Source organism: Cynoglossus semilaevis, chromosome 10, assembly GCF_000523025.1.
Source record: "Cynoglossus semilaevis isolate Cse_v1.0 chromosome 10, Cse_v1.0, whole genome shotgun sequence".
NCBI lineage: Eukaryota > Metazoa > Chordata > Actinopteri > Pleuronectiformes > Cynoglossidae > Cynoglossus > Cynoglossus semilaevis.
Window position 1 is genome coordinate 7853461 of NC_024316.1, and position 19469 is coordinate 7872929.

General features: G+C 39.0%; 4 protein-coding genes across 7 annotated transcripts; 2 read left to right on the forward strand and 2 right to left on the reverse strand.

Annotated features, from left to right (window-relative positions):
* Window positions 1–1142: 1142 nt before the first annotated feature.
* pex10 (peroxisomal biogenesis factor 10) lies at window positions 1143–4185 on the reverse strand. Its single transcript, XM_008318562.3, has 6 exons — window positions 3673–4185; window positions 3502–3582; window positions 2730–3145; window positions 2211–2377; window positions 1818–1953; window positions 1143–1388 (listed from the first exon to the last, which is right to left on the reverse strand). The coding sequence occupies exons 1-6, from the start codon at window positions 3782–3784 to the stop codon at window positions 1320–1322; spliced, it is 981 nt and encodes a 326-aa protein (XP_008316784.1). The 5' UTR covers window positions 3785–4185; the 3' UTR covers window positions 1143–1319.
* Window positions 4186–4345: 160 nt separating this feature from the next.
* Window positions 4346–6876, forward strand: tpk2 (thiamin pyrophosphokinase 2). Its single transcript, XM_008318561.3, has 8 exons — window positions 4346–4636; window positions 4725–4966; window positions 5049–5112; window positions 5193–5323; window positions 5438–5556; window positions 5715–5847; window positions 6413–6509; window positions 6599–6876. Exons 1-8 carry the CDS (start codon window positions 4567–4569, stop codon window positions 6643–6645), a joined length of 903 nt encoding a protein of 300 aa, XP_008316783.1. The 5' UTR covers window positions 4346–4566; the 3' UTR covers window positions 6646–6876.
* Window positions 6877–7591: 715 nt separating this feature from the next.
* Window positions 7592–12389, reverse strand: rhoaa (ras homolog gene family, member Aa). Of its 2 annotated transcripts, none has more exons than XM_008318560.3 (5): window positions 12292–12389; window positions 10881–11036; window positions 10456–10576; window positions 10238–10368; window positions 7592–9631 (listed from the first exon to the last, which is right to left on the reverse strand). In XM_008318560.3, the coding sequence occupies exons 2-5, from the start codon at window positions 11034–11036 to the stop codon at window positions 9458–9460; spliced, it is 582 nt and encodes a 193-aa protein (XP_008316782.1). In that variant the 5' UTR covers window positions 12292–12389; the 3' UTR covers window positions 7592–9457. The 2 variants fall into 2 exon arrangements, with proteins under 2 accessions (XP_008316782.1, XP_024915025.1); XM_025059257.1 differs by lacking the exon at window positions 12292–12389 and adding an exon at window positions 12113–12241.
* Window positions 12390–13212: 823 nt separating this feature from the next.
* tpx2 (TPX2 microtubule nucleation factor) lies at window positions 13213–18816 on the forward strand. 3 transcript variants are annotated; one of them, XM_017035620.2, is made up of 17 exons: window positions 13213–13364; window positions 13801–13940; window positions 14677–14808; window positions 14900–15026; window positions 15231–15308; window positions 15396–15497; window positions 15604–15713; window positions 15814–15962; window positions 16179–16350; window positions 16445–16583; window positions 16727–16949; window positions 17025–17120; window positions 17298–17471; window positions 17662–17808; window positions 17891–18002; window positions 18225–18412; window positions 18501–18816. In XM_017035620.2, the coding sequence occupies exons 2-17, from the start codon at window positions 13829–13831 to the stop codon at window positions 18606–18608; spliced, it is 2169 nt and encodes a 722-aa protein (XP_016891109.1). In that variant the 5' UTR covers window positions 13213–13364; window positions 13801–13828; the 3' UTR covers window positions 18609–18816. The 3 variants fall into 3 exon arrangements, with proteins under 3 accessions (XP_016891109.1, XP_008316780.1, XP_008316781.1); XM_008318558.3 differs by having other exon boundaries at window positions 18228–18412; XM_008318559.3 differs by having other exon boundaries at window positions 18246–18412.
* The last annotated feature ends 653 nt before the right edge of the window (window positions 18817–19469 follow it).

Genomic DNA, 19469 nt, shown 5'->3' on the forward strand with positions numbered 1-19469 from the left:
ACACTGAACTGGACTGATGAGTCAAGTTTGTTCATATTCAGAAGGAAGAATCAGAGATGTTGTTACCTGTTTTTACCTGGCTGTTGTTAACTGTTGCACAATGTCTCATTTCTCATCAGTCAACGTGAATCACAGACTGTGACGTGTTTAAGACGTATGTGTGTGTGATGTAGTCAAGTTTGTACGAAGGTGAGACTTCAAAAGGTTTTGTCTTTGTAAAAAATTACAAATCTTGCAAAAATAATCTTACACAGTTTCTAATTCTGAGATTGGAGCAGATTAAAAAGTAACGATTGATTACAGGAGTATAATCAGGTGAACGTCTGCTGAGCAGAGTTGTTCGTGAATGGACACATTAGGTCTAGAAGTCCTGCTATTTTCATGACACTCCAAGAAATACAAAGTTTGTTTTTGAGTAAACAAGCTGTGTAATTTTTGTTGTTGTTGTTTGTACATGTTAAACGTTTTTGCAGCTTTGGACTTTAATTATAAAAAAGAGCTGTTCATAGCCGTAAGAAGGCCAAAACAAACTTGGAATAACAGGCCCAGTTTAACTGTTACCAGAGTATCAGCCTGGATGGAAAAACTCAAAGGTGTCCAGATAAATAGGCAAAAACAAACAGCCGGACTATATGATGAGGGAGTGGAGAGATAATAAGACACAGGTAAAGCTGTTCAACCATTCAGGGCTCCATCTGCTGGTGGCAGCTCAACAGGGACTCAGAGAAAAAAAACAACTTTGATGAATATGTACAGGCTGGATGGGAATTAGTGTACTGCATCATAAGTCAAATGACGCAATTGGTGGAAGAGATGGTTAGAACCTACATACAACAGGTCACTAGTTCAATCCCCTGTGACAACTGTCTTCTCATATGGAGTTAGCAGGGTTGCGCTACTGTTGTACTGTATTTTAATGTAAATACAGTATTTATTTTATTTATTCTCAGGGGTATCATCACCTAGATTTTTAAAAGCAATTTCAGATGTTTTAATTATTATATTTATATATTTATATCTACAATATTAAAAATGATAATATAACATTATTATTTTCATTTTATTTTAGGTATTAAAGCTGTGTAAAACCTCAGTATCTGACCATTCCACTCTCACTTTAATCATCAATGACCACAAAAAGATAATGTAGTAATTTTTAATTAACAGATTTGTATTAAGCACAAGTAATTAAATACCTAGATAGAAAACAAAATAATTTAATTACAACATAACGACAAACAAAGTTGTGTCCTATGATCCTGAGAGGTAGCTGTGCATGATTTTGCGTGCCTGCGTCTGTGTCCCAAGAACATGTTCTACTATCTGTAGTTCCTCAGATAAATCAGTCTTTGAGGTTGGAACTTCTCCCGACACAGAGGGCACTCTGCCTGTGAGATGAAACACAAACACCAACCCGTGTTACACTTACTCACAAAAAAGTTGAGTACTGTTTCTGCATTCATTTCTAAGCGCAGATAAAAGTACATGGTGTGACGTTTCTCCCACTGTACTAACTTCTCTGATTCAGTGTCTTTGGATTGGCTTTAGTTCATTAAATGCTAAATGTTGTTTGACCAAGACTCAACACCTGCGTGTAAAACCTCTGAACTGGTTTGCAGCACAAATCATGACAAAAAGTAGATGCAGTTCATTATATTATTATAAAAAAACACCAACAAACAGATACTGCTGAAATGTTAGTAGGCTAAACGGAAAAAACACTGCTGCTTTGAAAGAAATATCTGCCAGTAAAACGCCAACAGATTTCCCCTCATGTGAAGCTTCTTCTAAATTGCTTCTTGTCTCTTGGCTCTGACCTTGGTGTTGCACCACTCAGTGATGCACTCCCAGCAGAAGAGGTGTCCACAGGGGGTGGAGGTCGAGTGTCTTCTCTCCTCCAGACACAGAATACAGCGGGCGACTCTGGGACTCGAGCTGTCGCTGCGCTGAGGACTGCAGACACAAAGAGTTCACGTCAGCAGCATATGCTTCAATAAACGATGGGGGAAAAGTACAAAATGCAAAGTAATACTAAGAACAATTACAACTTCTCATTTATAGATTTAACCACTCTCCATTTACCAGGTTTTGTGGAACAGAAATGAGCACAGATTAATTAGAATTTAAACAGCAGTCAATCGAGGACTCACTGTAGTAGCTGTGGTCCCATAGTCAAAGACATGACATTGCAAAGGCAACTGGTTCTGTACCTAAGATTTCTGTAGAGTTTCCACTCCTTCCTGGCTCTCTGTCTTTGTCTGAGGTTGTTGAGCTGCAGACTGACAGTGATGAGCAGCTGAAGCAGGGACACAGCTCCCAGCAGCTTGTAGCTGTTCCTGATGGTCCCGTCAACGCTGTCTGGACCCATCACACGCAGCTACACATAACAACACATAACTGTTACAACATTCATCAATTTGATGTAAACGATAACAGTGTTATTGATGGTACATACATAATACAGATACATTTGTTAATGAAAACTCTTTGTAAGAAGCTTAACTTCCTCTGGTGCTGCAGACAGATCAATATAAAAGAAAAACGTAAATGTTTGACTTAATAGGAAGAAATGTCACTTATTAAACATCTTTGATTGATTTTTCCACTGGGAACTGTAAAATAAGGTGATAATAAACTTTGTCTAATGGGAAGTCATTTCCAGGATTTCAAGTTGGTAAAAGTTAATAGCGCAAGACCCACATGCCTTAAAGGGGATAAAATTGACCTACATAGCTGATTCCAGCCATCCTTCTGGACAGATGATAGAAAGATCCACTGATGTAGAACAGGGCCACATGAAATCGGTGCAGAAGAGTCAGACCCTGATGAAGGACAAATGTAGCAGGGAGACAGGCTCTCCTTTGGGACTCTGACAGCAAACCCACTGCTCTCTGAATCCACCTCCTCAGCCAGGACTCCAGACTACAGGTCGTAGACGCCTCGTGTCGTCTTCGTCTAACACTGCTAATGCCCTCTTGCTCTCTTTCTAACTCATTTTCAAGGCATACCAGGAATTTGTCAAGGAGGTAAGGCAAGAATGCATGGCAGAGAACAAAGAGCGTTCGTCTGACACGAGAGGGAATCCGTCGTTTGGTAGGATCCACTTGGACAATGCTGACATACTCTTCACCTAGTGTTTGGTAACCTAGAGAAAGAAATTAGTTAGTTTACTGACCACGTTTCCTCTGACAGTGATATATGTACTTGGATGATTTTTTTTAAATAACGCTTTATTAACATGGTGTAAAAATTTAAAAGCACGAAACAATCAAAAAATTAATTTAGGGGCTGTGCACATTTTAGTCCACTGCCAGCCCCCTGGAACAGAGGAAGATATGATAAACAGTAAGAGCTACTCTAGGTGTCAATGTCATTATGTGCTCTGCACACATGCATATGTGGTGTTACTGACACATAGCGTTACAATTAACAACTAAGTGTAGTGCTATTTTGCCAAAATCGTGTTATGGAAAACATAAGGCGAGGTTTCCCTGAAATTACCTGACAATGTAGTTAAACCATAGTAGACAAGGTCTGACAGCAGTTCGATCTCTTTCCTCCAGTCAAGCCATCTTTTAGATCCTACACACAAAATAAACAAAGATATTTAGCGATGGGAAGCAACACATGACAAAGCAATGAAAGTATGTTTAAGTTAAAAAGAAAACCCACCAGCAAGTGTTTGAAAAGTCTCGTTTGCGTTGTTTCTTAGGAAGGTTTGGTAAAATGCGTCCTTTTGACTGGAGCGAATCAGCTGGGACTGGTTCGCAGGGAAGAGAGGCATCGTCGGCTAACACCAGATCGCTGGTGTCAGAGGAGAGTAAACGCTACGAATGTTACATTCATAGATATTTTTTTAAATACATCCAGTGTCAAGGTTGACTCTTCTGACAGATTTCAGATGATCCGGATGGGATTTCTTCTTCTACCTTTTTATTTTTTCAAACAATATTCTTCTTCTAATGTTTCTGGTGTGATGGCAACCGGTGTAATATTGCCACCTAATGTTTAAACTGCGAAACAGTAGGTAAGCTAGTCAGAATTGTCTTCTTTTTCTCTTTTTTCCAGCTCCTTTCCCTCACCATCATTTATATTCTCAATTAGTACACTATCCTATGGTGACTCTTCATGTCCTTCTCTACGAAAATATTTTATGAAACATTTATGAAATGAAAATAAAACAACGTTTTAGTAGCAACCTGTAACATACTGCTGTGTCAAGGGAATAAATATGGTCACTATTCTAGATACTTCATATTACTTGAAACAAACATATAACACGTTTTACGTCTGTCTATTTTTTACGACAGCCGTACGGCGACTTCACAGGGACAAACTATATCAAACGCAAACACGAGGAAACATTGGAGTTTTCTTCAACGAAGTGTTAAGTACATGCAAATAGCAATGGATATCTGTTTACAAAAATATTGTATTCATTTTATAAATAGATTATAATCACCACAATGAATTCATGTTTTGTAAAGAATTGAGTGTGGTGAAAAAGGACAGAAGAAGAGCACTAGGGGAACACTATATTTAGTTCAGTTTATAAAGTCGCTCAAAATGGCGGTCTATAGTTGGTCAGAAAAGGTAATGAAGCTGCTCAGTCGCATGAACAACTTTTACCTGGCAGGTACGTGGAGTTGAGGAGGAGGGGATACGTTGTAATTGAACATTTGCTTAACATTTTTTTTCTTCACCTCCATCATTGTTCCGGACAGGGTCGTGTCGTGCTGACTGCTGCAGGTTTGAGATTGAAGGATCCCAAGTTGGCTGGATCCCACCACACGTCACTTCACTTCTCACCGGCTATCCAGAAGTGTTTAGTTCGCCAAACGGTGGCGCTGTGTCTTTGTGTCCCAGTCTAGATTCCTACCAGAAGAGGTCCGAGGCTGTCGATGCTGTCCTACAGTCCCTGAGAGGAGAGGACTCCTTGGGGTGCCTTAAAGGATGGAGAGATGAGGTGTGTGGATCAACCATTTCACTTTGTTGATGCTGATGCCAGGAACAGCCAAATAACATCATTATGAAACATTATTTTTCAGAAGTACAGAGTGATGCCTAAATTCTCAGACCCTCCGTTAATGTGGATGGAAAGAGCAGCTACCAGTAAGTTGTTTTTTTCCATACCTGACATTTATTATTTTTACTAATATTGATAACAATTGTGTAGTGTTGCTACACCACAGGTCTTTTTGGAGTCAAACGTTATGGCGTCCACATCAATGGTTACACTGTCAGTAACAGTGGAGAAGTTAGCATGTGGCTGGGAAGACGTTCTCCAACTAAGCAGACATATCCTGGACTTCTGGATAATTTGGTGGGTACAAATTAGTCCTGCTTTTCCAGAAGTTTCCAGTAAAAAAAAGTTATTTTGATATTCACATAATTAGGAGTTGATTCCAGAGAGCACTATTGTGTTTTGTTCCCAAAGGCAGCAGGTGGTCTCTCTGCTGACGTGAGCATCAAGCACACGCTGGTGAAAGAATGTCAGGAGGAAGCTTGTATCCCAGCTGCCATTGCTGAGAAAGCACTTCATGTGAGCACTGTCAGGTGAGTTCAGATGACCACCATAGTGTATCTAAGTTAGTTTTATTCATTAATCTGTATAAAATTAAATTATAACTATAGCTCATATGTGAGTCCACTTCACTTGACCTACACTCCTGATTTTTCTACAATTAATATTTTGTCATTAACCTTTTTTTAAGCTACACATACGAGGATGAGGAAGGGGTGTTTCCAGAATGTCAGTTTGTCTTTGATTTGGAACTTCCTCTGGACTTCAGACCCAGAGTAGGAGATGGAGAAGTGCAAGAGTTCTACCTTCTACCTATAGACAAGGTTAGTAGAAGGTTTGATGACACATCATTTTCTGTACAAACATACAGCAGTATCTGAGTTTATTGTCTGAAAATTACACAGTCACATCCACATTGTCTTTGTGCTCTCTTGAGAGCTGAAATGTAGCTATTTTTAATACTATAAGGTATTTTGCCAAACTCTGGCTGACTCTTTACTATAATATAGTTTTCATATTGTAACTGTTAATTATGCCAAACAAAAGCCAATTTAGCTAATTAGTAGTTTTTACAATAGCTAACATGTGCCTTTTTCTTGACAAATGTAACCATCTGTCCTAATACACACTTCACACTTTGATGGCATAGCTATTATCTAACACTCATCCCAAGTTGTATCCTATCTTTAATGTCTGAAATACTACTGACAAAAGTATGCTTCTCTGGTTAATAAAATAGGAATTATGTGTTCCACAGAGGCATGGGTCTGCATTTTGCAACGATTCTCTAGATGTTTGATTCCATTGTTGGAATTAAAAGAAGAAATTAAAGAAGCTATTTAACAGTATTTAACCTAAAACCTTATAAATAATCTGTTGTGATTTCAGGTAAAAGAACTGTTGGCAACTGATGACTTCAAACCCAACTGTGCAATGGTGGCCTTGGACTTCCTCATCAGACATTCATTTATAGACCCAGACACAGGTGGGTGTACACAGCATTTACACAATAAAAGATTCATTGTCGCTTTCCTATGAAGTCTTTCACTTATAAGTGTACGTTTTTCCTTTCAGAACCCTTTTATCAAGAGTTTCTGGCAGGACTCCATCAAACTTTATAGGGTTAAGGCCAGCCTGTGGAACCATAAGCTGTGTTCTTCAGCATTTGTACACCAGGCCACCTCCATGATGATGCTGATTTGAGATCATATTTACCTTGGTATATTCTTTTAAATATGAATAAGTAGAAACGTGTTTGTTGTTAACAGAAGAATTTCCCAAATGTGGGATAAATACAGTTTTAATTATTATTACTATGAAACCATTGAGGAATAAAGACAGGGTATGGATGCTCCTGCATGGGTCTCCATTATTTCTTAAACAAAAGGCATTCACCCACTGAGCAACTGTGAAAAATAAGGTATATAGTATATATTGGCTGGATCCCACTGTCTTTGTGTCCCAATCTAGATTCCTACCAGAACAAGTCTGAGGCTGTCAATGTTGTCCTGCAGTCACTGAGACCTGTGGAGTTGACGCCTGTGACATAGTATTTTAATACCAGGTCACCTCATTGATGAGCCATGGTGATTTGGAATGGTCAAGTTTGGCCTTAATCATAGTAGAATTATTTTACCAGGAAAAAATTTCCAAAGACATTATCTGCATCTAGTGTTCCCGAAAGAAAGTCACAAGTTAATTAAAATGATGTAGTTAAGCTTAAAGGTTTAAATTGATTACTTGCCCAAAGTCAGGTAAAGGTTACACAAAGATAAATTTGCCAAAATATAAATAACAGAATAAGGTTTTTTTACTATATTTTTTCAGTTGTTAAAATCAACAAAATAAAAAACAGGGCTAACTTTTAGCCCAGAAATCAATGTTTACCTACAATTCATTCAAAATTAGCTAATATTAGTGATGTATGTAAAAAGTATAATAATAAATAATGAATTGACAAACAGCCTGGAATAAAAAAAAAGTTAGGATAATTAAATAAAGATAGCTTGAATGATAAAAGCTGCTAGAAACATTGTTTTGACAGAAAAACAGAAACACAGACATGCCTTTGGTCATTCTCTGTTACAATTTATTTCCTTGAGAATACATTAAAAAAGACGACTGGAGAAATGTCAGGATAAGTCCGTATACAAAAGAATTTTATAAATGACCAATCCTTAAGGAGGAGCTTTTTGCATTTTGCATCTCGTCTTCTGACATCATATACGTACTTTCATCAAGTAAATATATATACATATATTTAATTATATATGTATATATATTGTTCATATATACCACACTGACCTTTTGATTTGAAGTTGTGTGCAAATAATACAACGTAAGCCAGTAGAATATCACAAAAAGTTAAATACGACACAGAGAAAAAGCGAGAGAAGGAAATTCCATAATTGGAAAGAGAGAGTGGCAAAAACCCACACTAGAGCAGGGGGTTAGAAACTGTGTAGGTTGGGCTGAATTTAGCACTGTGGTGAATTTAATATGGTTTCAGTGTAAATGACATCTGATAATGCTCATTTAAACATGTCATGTCTACAACATAACTACTGTTTACAGCCTCTTTGCCACTGTTTTCTCCATTAACACATTTAAAGATGATAAATGCAACACATAAAAAAGTCCAAAAACCTGGACTTGTGTAAATAATGTATGTTAGTTTTAAACCATCTGTTCTCACTGTCTGAGCCAGGTCCCAACCTCTGACAAGTTTTTTAACTCCACCTCTTTAGTTAAAAAAAAAAAACTAGGGCAGGGACAAACCTATGCCGTTTTCGTGGATGTTTACGGAACCATACTACTCTGTTGGCCAGCAGTGGTACTGCACCTAATATTTTGAAACTGTGGCTTGTGCAATTGAAACATTAAACAACTCTGGGTATGAACTACAATGATTTTTGCTTTGTTTAAATCTGCTAAGTTAGTTAGCACTGATGAGTCCTAAAAAATAAAATGTCATGGCTCAATAGGACGTTAGGCTTTTTACTGTCAAGGAAGTAGAATTCAGCTGACAACCATGTTTATGTCCAATAAAGAAACCTGAATATGGACTGCAGTGTTAGAAAAAAGTATTATATATATAAAAAAGTGAGGCTAAAAAAAAGTCTGTATTAGGAATACACCAGTTTGTATCGATGAACTAATTTGACAAAGCAAAGTGTTTTTTTTAATTAAAATATACTGATTATAAGGTCAAGTCTCCTGAGCTTCCCTCTTCTGTTTCAGAACTCACCCTCAACACGACAAAAAATGTTCTTAACATTTATGTCCAACCTCTAAGCAGCCACTCACAATTATTTCAACCACCTCACTCAACTTGTACTAACTTACATGTAAGAAATATTAATCTCAATCACTTTTACTCAGCTGCAAGAAATCATCACACTTTTTAATTAAAGTATATTAAGAATGTAAAGGTTCAAAGCAGGTCTGCGCAACGTTAGTTTGGTCAAAACTATGAGCAATAAAGGAAAATGAAACATGTTAAGAATGTTAGAGCATAAACTGATACACTGCAAGCTGTGGAGCAGTTCCAACAGTTAGTTAGTCAGGAATAACATGTGTGGCCTCTGAACTCCAGTACAAACTGAGGGGAGAGGAGAGTACTGTTCCCAATTCAAATAACTGAGAAAGAGAAAATGTTCTCTTCATGTTCTCTTCACTTAAGCTTTAATGAATTCTAAACACAAGAGTACAGTATTTCTATTTGAAAGCTAGAAGCTATAACCTTAAACTTAAAGTATATATTTTCCTGTTTCGACTGTGTCTGACTTTTTCCTTTTTTTTTCACTAAGCCCATTTAAGACTTTAATCCCTCTAGTCACTGTGGCCACTATGGTGACGACAGACACAGTGAAGGCATGTTTTTTTTTGTCTTGGCCTTTGTTTTAATTTCTCCAATTTTACCTGCCTGACAATCTATAGAAGAACGCAGGGGCTCTTCTTGCCTCGTCTCTTGGCCTGCAGCGCGGCCCTGGTGGCCATTTCGAACACCTCTCTCACGCCGTCCTTCGTCTTGGCCGAGCACTCCAGGTAACCAAAGGCATTGATGCGGTTTGCCATGTCTCGAGCCTCCTCAGACTTCACTGGTTCCTGTGTGGGGAAAAAAGCAATCAATTCAAAAACTCTGTTTTGACATTTTGACACTGGGCTACCTGCAAGAACAATCGTACATGGGTTCATTTTTTTTTTTTTTTCTTATGGCACTGAATAAGCATCGGGAAACGAAATTCACACATATGGGTATTGATTATTGACTACATCTGGCACAGCGCTAACATGTTACTAGTACTGCTAACACGCCAGAAATCAGCACCAGTACCAGTACACCCCACCTACAGTACCTCACTTCATGCTAGCAAGACATTAGAATATGCTACATTCCAGTATGAAGATAACGCACAATTTGCTACTTGTATTGATGAAATGTATGACATACTGTATGTCCAGTGGACATAACCCTGTGTGTTTTCATATTGTGAAAGAGTTCTGACTGAGTTGTCAGTGTTGTTCACACAGTTTAATTCACTTAAAACAATCCACCAGTCTATGTGAACCATACACCTGATCTGAATGTGTGCTTAGCACCAACTACAGGCCGACTACAGGGAAAGGAAAGTACACGCTCTATCTGATGTGGATGATGTAGAGAAGAGGACAAACAATGAGGTTTTATGTATTTGTTGTGGCCTCTCCCACCTGCTTCATCTTGGCTAACTCTCGACGTGTATGCTCATCATTCCGTAGATCTTTCTTGTTTCCCACGAGAATGATTGGCACATTGGGGCAAAAATGCTTGACCTCAGGAGTCCACTTCTCTGGAATATTCTCTGCATAAATTAAACAGTATTAACATCAAAGAAAAACAAATTACGGTAACGTTCAGTGACTCAAGAAACCGGCAGAGAGAACCTCACCTAAACTATCAGGGCTGTCAATGGAGAAACACATAAGGATGACATCTGTGTCCGGATAAGAGAGTGGCCTCAGTCGGTCGTAGTCCTCCTGACCAGCTGTGTCCCACAGAGCCAGCTCCACCTACAGCAGGCAGTACATTAAAAAACACCACATACATAAGCTACAAACAACAATAAAAACTTAGTTAAGGAATTAATGCCACAACATGATTTATAAAGATCTTATAAATTCTGAAGACTTCTCACTTGTGGTACTTTTGTCTGATGTATGAATTACGCACGTAACAAAAAGCTGACTGGACACGATCAGATCTGAACTAGCAACTGAGTTTCTATGTACAGTGATGAGTCAGATCAAAAGAGCAAAGTCTGAATGATTTAGTTGTGTAGTAATTAGTGTTGCAATAATGACGAAAGAATCCTACCTGTTTACCATCGACCTCAATGTCTGCCACATAGTTCTCAAACACAGTGGGCACATAAACCTCAGGAAACTGATCCTTACTGAAGACTATGAGGAGACAGGTTTTACCACAGGCTCCATCACCGACTATCACCAGCTTCTTTCTGATCGCAGCCATCTGAAAGAATGGAGACAATCATTTTACTTGACAATTCAGATCATAGACTGTGTCTTGACTGGTTTGGGTTTAGAGAAGAGGAATGAGGAAGAAAGAAAAGGAAAGAGGAAGAGAACAGAGAAAGGAGGTGGAGGAGGAGAGCTATATTTTCTGAGACTCACAACTCTAATCTTATGATGCATGGGAAATCTGTGTCCATTGCTTACTAAGCACATACTGATATAATGACAATGATTGCTCTGATTCATTTGCGTTTCAGTTATCACAATTATTGCCATTAGAAACATATTATTTAAAATAAAACCTTTTCAACTGCCCCATTTAAAAGACAACCACACCTGTTGATGTAATTAGTATTTATGGACAAACAACAGCAAAACTCTTGAAATTTGATTAAAATCAAGCTAAATGTTAACCAAAACCAAAAAATAAAATTTACAACCAAATAGTGATTATTAATGACTCTCAAAGTTACTAATGTTTTTAATATAATGCCATATCTGTACAAACAGTACAAAAAAGGTTGACGTTAGTTAAACAGCATGGAAGTTATTGCAGTGAAGGCTAAAATTGGTCAAATGATTAATTAAAAGGGTAAAACTGAGGGTAATCGCACTAAAGTTTTTAGAAAGTTGATCAAATTAACCCCAAAAGAAACGACACAATTGCAAAATGTCTCCTAAAATATATACTGTAATGGTATTAAATAATCACGTTTGCTTGTTTGTTATTAAACGAATATATTCTAACTTAAACATAATGTGTCAATACCTATTATGTCAATAACACCTTATTTTAATGCATTAAATGGGGAAAAACATTTATCGTCATGTCGGTACTGTCTGACAGTACAGTATCTGGGTATGTGTTAGCAAAGCCCCAAGAAAAAAACAACATCAACACCGTATACTTAAATATTATTTTGTGTCGCGGCGATATGACATTATGATTTAGCCGTCAGCATATTGTTCCAACAACGATCAGCGGAAGCCGTGTCCAAAGCAATGAAGTGACGGCTAACTTGTAGCTAACAGCTTCAACCTACGGAAGCGCCGCTGTTAGCTTTGCTAACTTGCCTCAGTTGTTTTCGGGACAGCTGGCCTGTTGTCAAACTGTAGACATGTAACACGTTTCAACCGCGTTATTTTATCAGAATATGACCGAGGCAGCATACAATAATGTGAAGAAAGCAAAGAGCTTATATTAAAGAGAAATGTAAAGATAAATCTACCGATTTATTAAAAAAGGTACTCGCCTTTCCTTCGTTTTCCTGTCGGACCTCACAGTCCCCGCCCCCGACACCGTCACCAGAGTTACGCCCGCCCACATGACGCACTCCAAGCCAATGGAAGAAGGCAAAGTCATGACTGAACACAACGCAGATATTTTTCCGCAAAAACTTCAGTATATCTTAATATTTTGCTCTATTAATATATATTTTAAACATTTCTTTTTTGTTTGTTTTGATGTTTCATAACAACTCAACTCAGTTTCCTTAAAAAGGGGATGTATGGTATATATGTGTGTTGAGGCTATTTTCCGGAGAATGTTTTGAGGAGAAAAGCTGTATTGGGTAAAACAAATATGCACTCAGTTTTATGTAATACGTATGATATGAAAATATCATGAAGCATGTTTAGTGATAATGCATCTAAGGAGACAACAAAAGAGAGAATAAAAAAACGTATTCGTGGGAGGAATCATTTCTACTGACACCACCATGGAAAAAAAACTTCCATGTACTTTATTTGTTTCTTCAATTGTCACACATTGTCGTGTTGTTTTATGCAAGTTATACAGTTTATCTTTCTGCTACACGATTGTTATGTTGAATGTAACGTTATAAACATATCCACGCAAAGTTGCTGTTTAAAACGTTTCTTGGACCAATTTCATGATATTGCAAAAAAAATTGTTTATAGGTATAAATACTTATTTCTTAAGCACAATCCCTTTGTGACAGTCTGCCACTTGTATTTATGTGCCTTCGCCTATATTCTCTCAAAATAGGAGCTGAACAAATAATTTGTTTATACTTTTTCTCAAAATTCGTACATACAAGAACGAAATAACTCACTATCGCCGAATTACAACACACCCAGGGCAAGAATACCATCACTGTTGTTTTTCAAGGCTGGAGCTGGCTGAAACACCATATATGGAGACCACGTGATCAGGACAAAGGAAGTTGACTTACGTAAGCCAATCAGCGTTGAGCTGACAAACATTTATTTGCTATTGGTCAATTCAAAAGGGAGGAAATTTCAAACCTAACGCTACCCGAGCTACGGTCGCAGTTTCTGCTCTCCTTTAGAGGAAACAGCATCGGTAAGATTTATTTGAATAATTTTGACAAATGAATAAAAGAAAAGTATTGTTTTCAATAGAAAAACCATAATTTTGGCTTCGGATAATTTGATTTCTTTCTGGTATGTTTTTAATGATATAAGCTAATAAACCTTAACATGGACTGCCATCGTTAGTTATGATACCTTTGATGTTTAGTTTTCTACACTACTCTTTTTAATTTAACGGCAAGATTAGGCGATTTGACGCATTATGTTAAGTTATGATGGCAATACACCGGCAATTTAACTCGTAGTTAGGAACAAAGGATCTTCAGTTCAGTATTCGTGACTCATTCCAGTTTAAACGAACTACAATTAAATGCAATTGAAATATCGTGTAGTCGAATCATATGCTCAGGGAAATCCTCCAAACTTTCGATTGAAGACTGTGGTTTGTGGTACTTTTTCTTGTTTAGGCGAGAACCCCAGAACTGTTTTGAGAAAATGGCCGACAACGACTCGGATGTCGCAGCTGAACGTTATGATTTTGATGCTCCGTCCCACGTCGTCGACTTTAAGCAGCTGGAGACAAACGAGGGAGATGATCAGTGGTTTGGTGAGTATTTGTTTTTTATTCTGTTCAGGTCTAAACCGCTCTCTTCCTTGTGCGGGTACTATTTATATCGTAGCTGGTAAACGACAGCATCTCTGGTTACATTAGTCCTGAGGCTGTGCAAGGGAATATTGTCACCTATGTAATAGTTGTCTCCATTTGCAAAGAGGCCATTGTTACTGCTTTGAAACAATTGTCAATGTGCGTTAGGATCTACATGTGCTGCTATCAACATTGACTTATCTTTCTGCACGAGATTGTTAAAGGAAAAAAGGAAACTAATAATGCAGCACAAGGCATGAACAATTAAATGCATCGTTTGATTCTGCTTTTCTGTCAAGATTTTCTCCGTGATGGAAACTCAAATGTACCTGTATATGTAGAGAAATTAGACTGGGATTTGTCTTTTGTAGGTTAAATTCAATGGTACAACAGGACAGTCATTCTCATTGTTTTTTAACTTTGATGCTGATTTTACTCACGTGTTTGTGATGACACTCAATGTTCTCTAGGTTACAACTATAAAATGTGATGTCTAATTTGTAGCTCACATTACCTTTTGGTGAAAATTAAAAATCACAAAGTAAGACTTAAGGTGGTTTTCTTTGGGTGTACAGTGTGTGTAATAGAAATTAAGCGTTGGATGATGTGATTGTCAATCTGATGCATTGTCAACAAAGATATAGTTATTTTCAGAACTTGCTTTATTTCAACATTGTATTCTTTCTGACCCGTGCAGATCAACAGGCCACAGAGGCGGATGACCAACTTGTCACACCTTCCAGATCTGAATGGCCCTTTAAGAGAAATGACGTACTTGACTTGCCCAAAGCCATCGTGAACCCACAAGTTAAGACGAATGTGGACGCTGGTAAGAGCTTTTTTCCTGTAAAGCCACTGGTTGATTACTTATCCAAAAGCTTAAAATGACGAATTCCTGAATCCATCATCCATGTTTTCAGCTCCTGACCCTCCCAAGTCTCCACCCTTGAACATTGTTACAACATGGGGGGATGGAGTGGTGACTCAGGCCAATCCTCAAACAAGGAGGAGAACACCAACCAATCAGTCTCCTGCCCGACAACGCAGGTATCATTTATTTAAATCACCCACATGTAAAACCAACATTTAAATTATAATAGTGCTACTATCTGCAACTGTTGTCAACTGGATATCAGGGCTTGTCTAACGTTACCCGCCTTTCAAAAGCCACAGAGGAATCGTTCTTACAAAGTACTGGGGTAACTATCAATTGATCTTGATACTCTTTGTATATATATTTTTTTTATTCAGGGTTTTAAAACGCAAAGAGGAACCTAACAGCTCAGCTCCACCTCAAACTGCAGCGCCTCCTTCCAAGAAACACAAAACGTATGTATGGTGTCTGTTCTCTTCCAATGAACTCAACATGGTCGTTGTTCTGTTAGAAATCCTTAAACAGCCACTGTCATATTTCAGGAGTCCTGTGGCTCGACCAGCTCAAAGGTCAACTGGTGGCATCCGCAGGAGTGGAAGGCTGAATCCCACAGCAGCTGCAGCTACCAACAAAATTCAGACTGAGTAAGAATAATTCTTAATGTAAAGACATTACAAAGGTTAAGTACTATAACTCCTCATAAATGAAAATTGAACATGAATCAACACTGTGGTTAATTTTTGAAAACAGTATAGCCAGCTCTGAGGAGCAGGAGCTGGAGCGCATCAGGAACCTCCAGAGGGAAGTGGCTCTGCATCGCAAGAAGAACGAGGCCAGTTACAAAGCTGCTCTGGTTGGAAGTGAGTACAAACAGCTTGACCTTTGTTTGTTGATGTTGAACTGCAGCTCCACGTGTTAAACCTGTCGTCACACACGAGGTAATGTGCGACTTCTCTTTAGACCCACTCCCAAAGAAGATGGTCCTGTCCACCACTGTGCCCAAAGAGTTCCACTTCTTCACAGACACACGACTTAAGACGAACCCTTCAACCAACACGGCACACAAAGAGGTGGACTTCATGAGTCAACTTCGTAAACCTTCATCACCAGTGAGTTTCTTCTTATTTTTTTAAACAGAACTTGGTATTATTTAAGCTTCTATTGACATACATTGAACTGACAAAAGTCAGGATATTGTATGTAATTAATAACAATTAACAAAAGAGTAAAAAGATAATGTGAATATAGTAAAACATGGCAAAGAAGATTTCATCAAAATGGTTAATTTTTTATTTATTTTTTGTTCCTGGTGATTCTCTGGGCAGGCCAGGGCTCCTAAAGGTGCCACAATACCAAAACCCTTCAATTTGTCAAAGGGCAACAAAAGAAAAATGGATGGAGTCGGTGCCTACGTGTCCATGGCTCAGTGTATAGACCAGTTCCAGAAAAGAACTCCTGATCGCTACCACTTGCGCAGTCGCCAGAGTCAAGAGAGAGGTGCTGCAGAGATCTGACTGTGATGCTGCTCTGTCGGCTAACTCTTTGTCTCTGAGCTGTTTTACTAATGAGCTTGTTATGTTTTTAATCTAAGGACCCTCTCCAGTGAAAGGTGACCACCCTAAACTCACCGAGCCTCACACCCCTCACCTGATGACCCGCCAGAGGAGTCGTCCTCCGACTGTTAAGAGCAGTGCTGACCTTGAAGCTGAGGAGGTGGAGAAGCTTCAGAAGTAAGATCCTTTCTGAGACTACTATTACTTTGTTTTTCTTCTTTCTTTCCTAAATTTGCAGCCAAGCAATCAAACATTCACAAAGATGCCTCATCCTGATATGTGGGTTAACTGTCAGGCTACATGATGTGTTCAAATGGCAGGTTTAAGTTCAAGGCCCAGGAGCTGAACAAGAAGATCCTGGAGGGTGTGGAGGAGCTGAAGAAGCCTGTAGTGAAGGAACCCACAGTACCTGAAGGATTTGAGCTGCAGATTGAGAAAAGGCTCCAGGACAGACAGACTTCTAAAAGGCATCATGAGGAAGAAGAGAAGCCCCACAACTTTAAATCTCAGCCTCTGCCCAAGAAGATCCTGGAGGGAGTTGTGGTGAGTTGTCACATCCCCCTGATGAGACTGTTGTTGTGAATGGGCCTAATGAGGAGGACGGTCTCTTGTCAACAGGGACTACCAGAAAAGAAAGTTCTTCATCCAACTGTTCCAGAGTCTCCAGCTTTTGCTCTGAAGAAGAGGGTCCGCGTGGATCGTAAAGTTGAAGCAGTGAGTTTAAAGCTGACTGCGATTCCGCAGATGTTGCTCTGTGAAACCGATGACTTTCAATGCAACAGCAGACATTGGGTCTTTCTTGTAGATTCATAGCTGTGTCAGTGCCTAAGTCGACTGTTAGTACAATGATTGTGCGACTCTTGAATTGAACTTGGTTGTCTCTCCTGTCAGGTAAAACCACCGTCCCCAGTGAAGGCTCCTCCAGTGCCTCACTTTGGCCTCCCCTTCCAGCCCAAGCTTCCAGAGAGTCACCAGGTGGAGGTCTGTCCTTTCTCCTTTGAGGAAAGAGAGCGAGGGAGGAGAGCACTGAAAGAGAAGAAGCTGGAGGAGTTGAGAAATGAGGAGGTGAGTCTCTTGTACCTAGTTACTCACATATAGGATTTGGGCAATCTACACTAAGCAGCAGGACCCCTGATACTTAATTAGAATTATGGACGGTCATGATGTCATCTTAGCAGAAACACTGCCATCTACCCTCATCTCTCTTAAATGAACTTTGCACTAAAGGTTAAAGAACCCAATTATTCTCTTTCAGATTCCTCAGTTTAAGGCCCAACCACTGCCTAACTTTGACAATGTTCAGCTTCCTGAGAAGAAGAAGCTGGGGCCCACAAAACCTGAGCCCTTCAGGCTGCTGCTGGATGAACGCGGGGCTGTGAGAAACAGTCGCTGGGAACAGATGGTACGATGGGTGGCTCGGCCTCTCTACCTTAGTGGTATATTTTGAAATGGCTGTGGTTAAACTGGCCCTGTGTGTCTTTTAGCTGAAAGAAGAGCAGAAGCATCAGGAGGAAGTGGCGACATTCAAAGCCAGACCGAACACAGTCACTCACAAAGAGCCTTTCCAGCCCAAGAAGGGGGAGAGGTCTTCACTAGGTATGACCAAAATGACCAACTGCTTATTAAGACAACATTTTTACTTTTTACAACACTGACATAGTCGTCGCATTTAGTTGTGATGATGGCAGGACTTTTCAACAGTAGACACAAGTGTACGTAAGTGGTCTTTGAATGAGGGGTGATGGTGTTCTGCAGCTCCAACATTGGCTAACACACTGCCCTCTTCTGGTCGACAATATCTGTCACTACACTCTATAGCAGTCTCTAACTCTTCCACAGCTGTGGAGGCCTTCGAGCTGTCAACGGAGCGACGTGCCCGGGAGCGGCAGGAGTATGAGAAGCTGGCCAGTGAGAAGGAGGCCCTGAGGGCACTCATGGAAGAAGAGAAAAAACGAGAGGATGAGCGGCAGGAAAAAGAAGACATCAGCAGGATGAGGCAGGAACAGGTCAGAAGCAAAAACCACAGCACAAAACCAATGTCTGCAGAATGAACCTTTAAACTGAGTTGCTTTTTTTTTTAACTCACTTCTGCAGGTTCACAAGGCTCAGCCCATCAGACACTACAAACCTGTAGCAGTGAAGAAGAGTGAACTTCCCCTCACAGTCCCACACTCTCCAAACTTCACTAGACGATTCCGCTAGTCACAACAAAGCTGTGTTTATTTTATTTCCTCTTTTTTTTTTTTTTTTTTACTTGCCAGGAAGCTGACGTGATAAGGATTTGTAAATAGATGTTTATATGTGATACTGCAGCTTCTTTTTGTCTTGGGTTTAGTGTTTGTAACCATATCTTTAATCTTTTTACTTCTAACTTTTATCTCTTAAATAAAGATTTTCTCAAAAAAAAAAACATGGCCATAGAGCAGTTATTTAAAGGCCCAACTTATAGAAATTGCCAATTTTTTTTTTTTTTAAACACATCTTGTTTTGATTAGAATACAGATTGACTTAGACAAAAATCTACAGTCTAGACCAGTGGTTCTTAACCTGGGTTCGATCAAACCCCAGGGGTTTGGAGGAGGACAAGACACACAACCGACTCATGATTCGTGATGACACGCCACCCGCTTGGTCATTACCACAGGGTTCGGTGAATGCGCATATGAAACTGGTGGGGTTCAGTACTTCCAACAAGGTTAAGTTTGTATAGAGTCAGTGCCATATTAGCTTGATTGGACTTGGATCACATGACTGACTCACATCAGACTTCTCATAATTTTCTCTGAATTCAAATATCTAAAACTATTTTCCGTGATTTCTCAAAATGCTCTAATTTAATGAGAATAAATAAACATGCAGAGACATTTACATGCAAATTAATTTTTGCCAAAAAAGGACAAGATAAAATGTAGAAAAACATTCAGCAAAACAATTTTTTTTCTAAATGCTAAATCAAGATTATTCCGAAAACAAAATTCTTAAAATGCTCTAATTTGACAAGAAATGTAGAGACAAAATGTTTTTAAAAAAATTGCCAAAAAATCTCATCAATTTTTCAACATT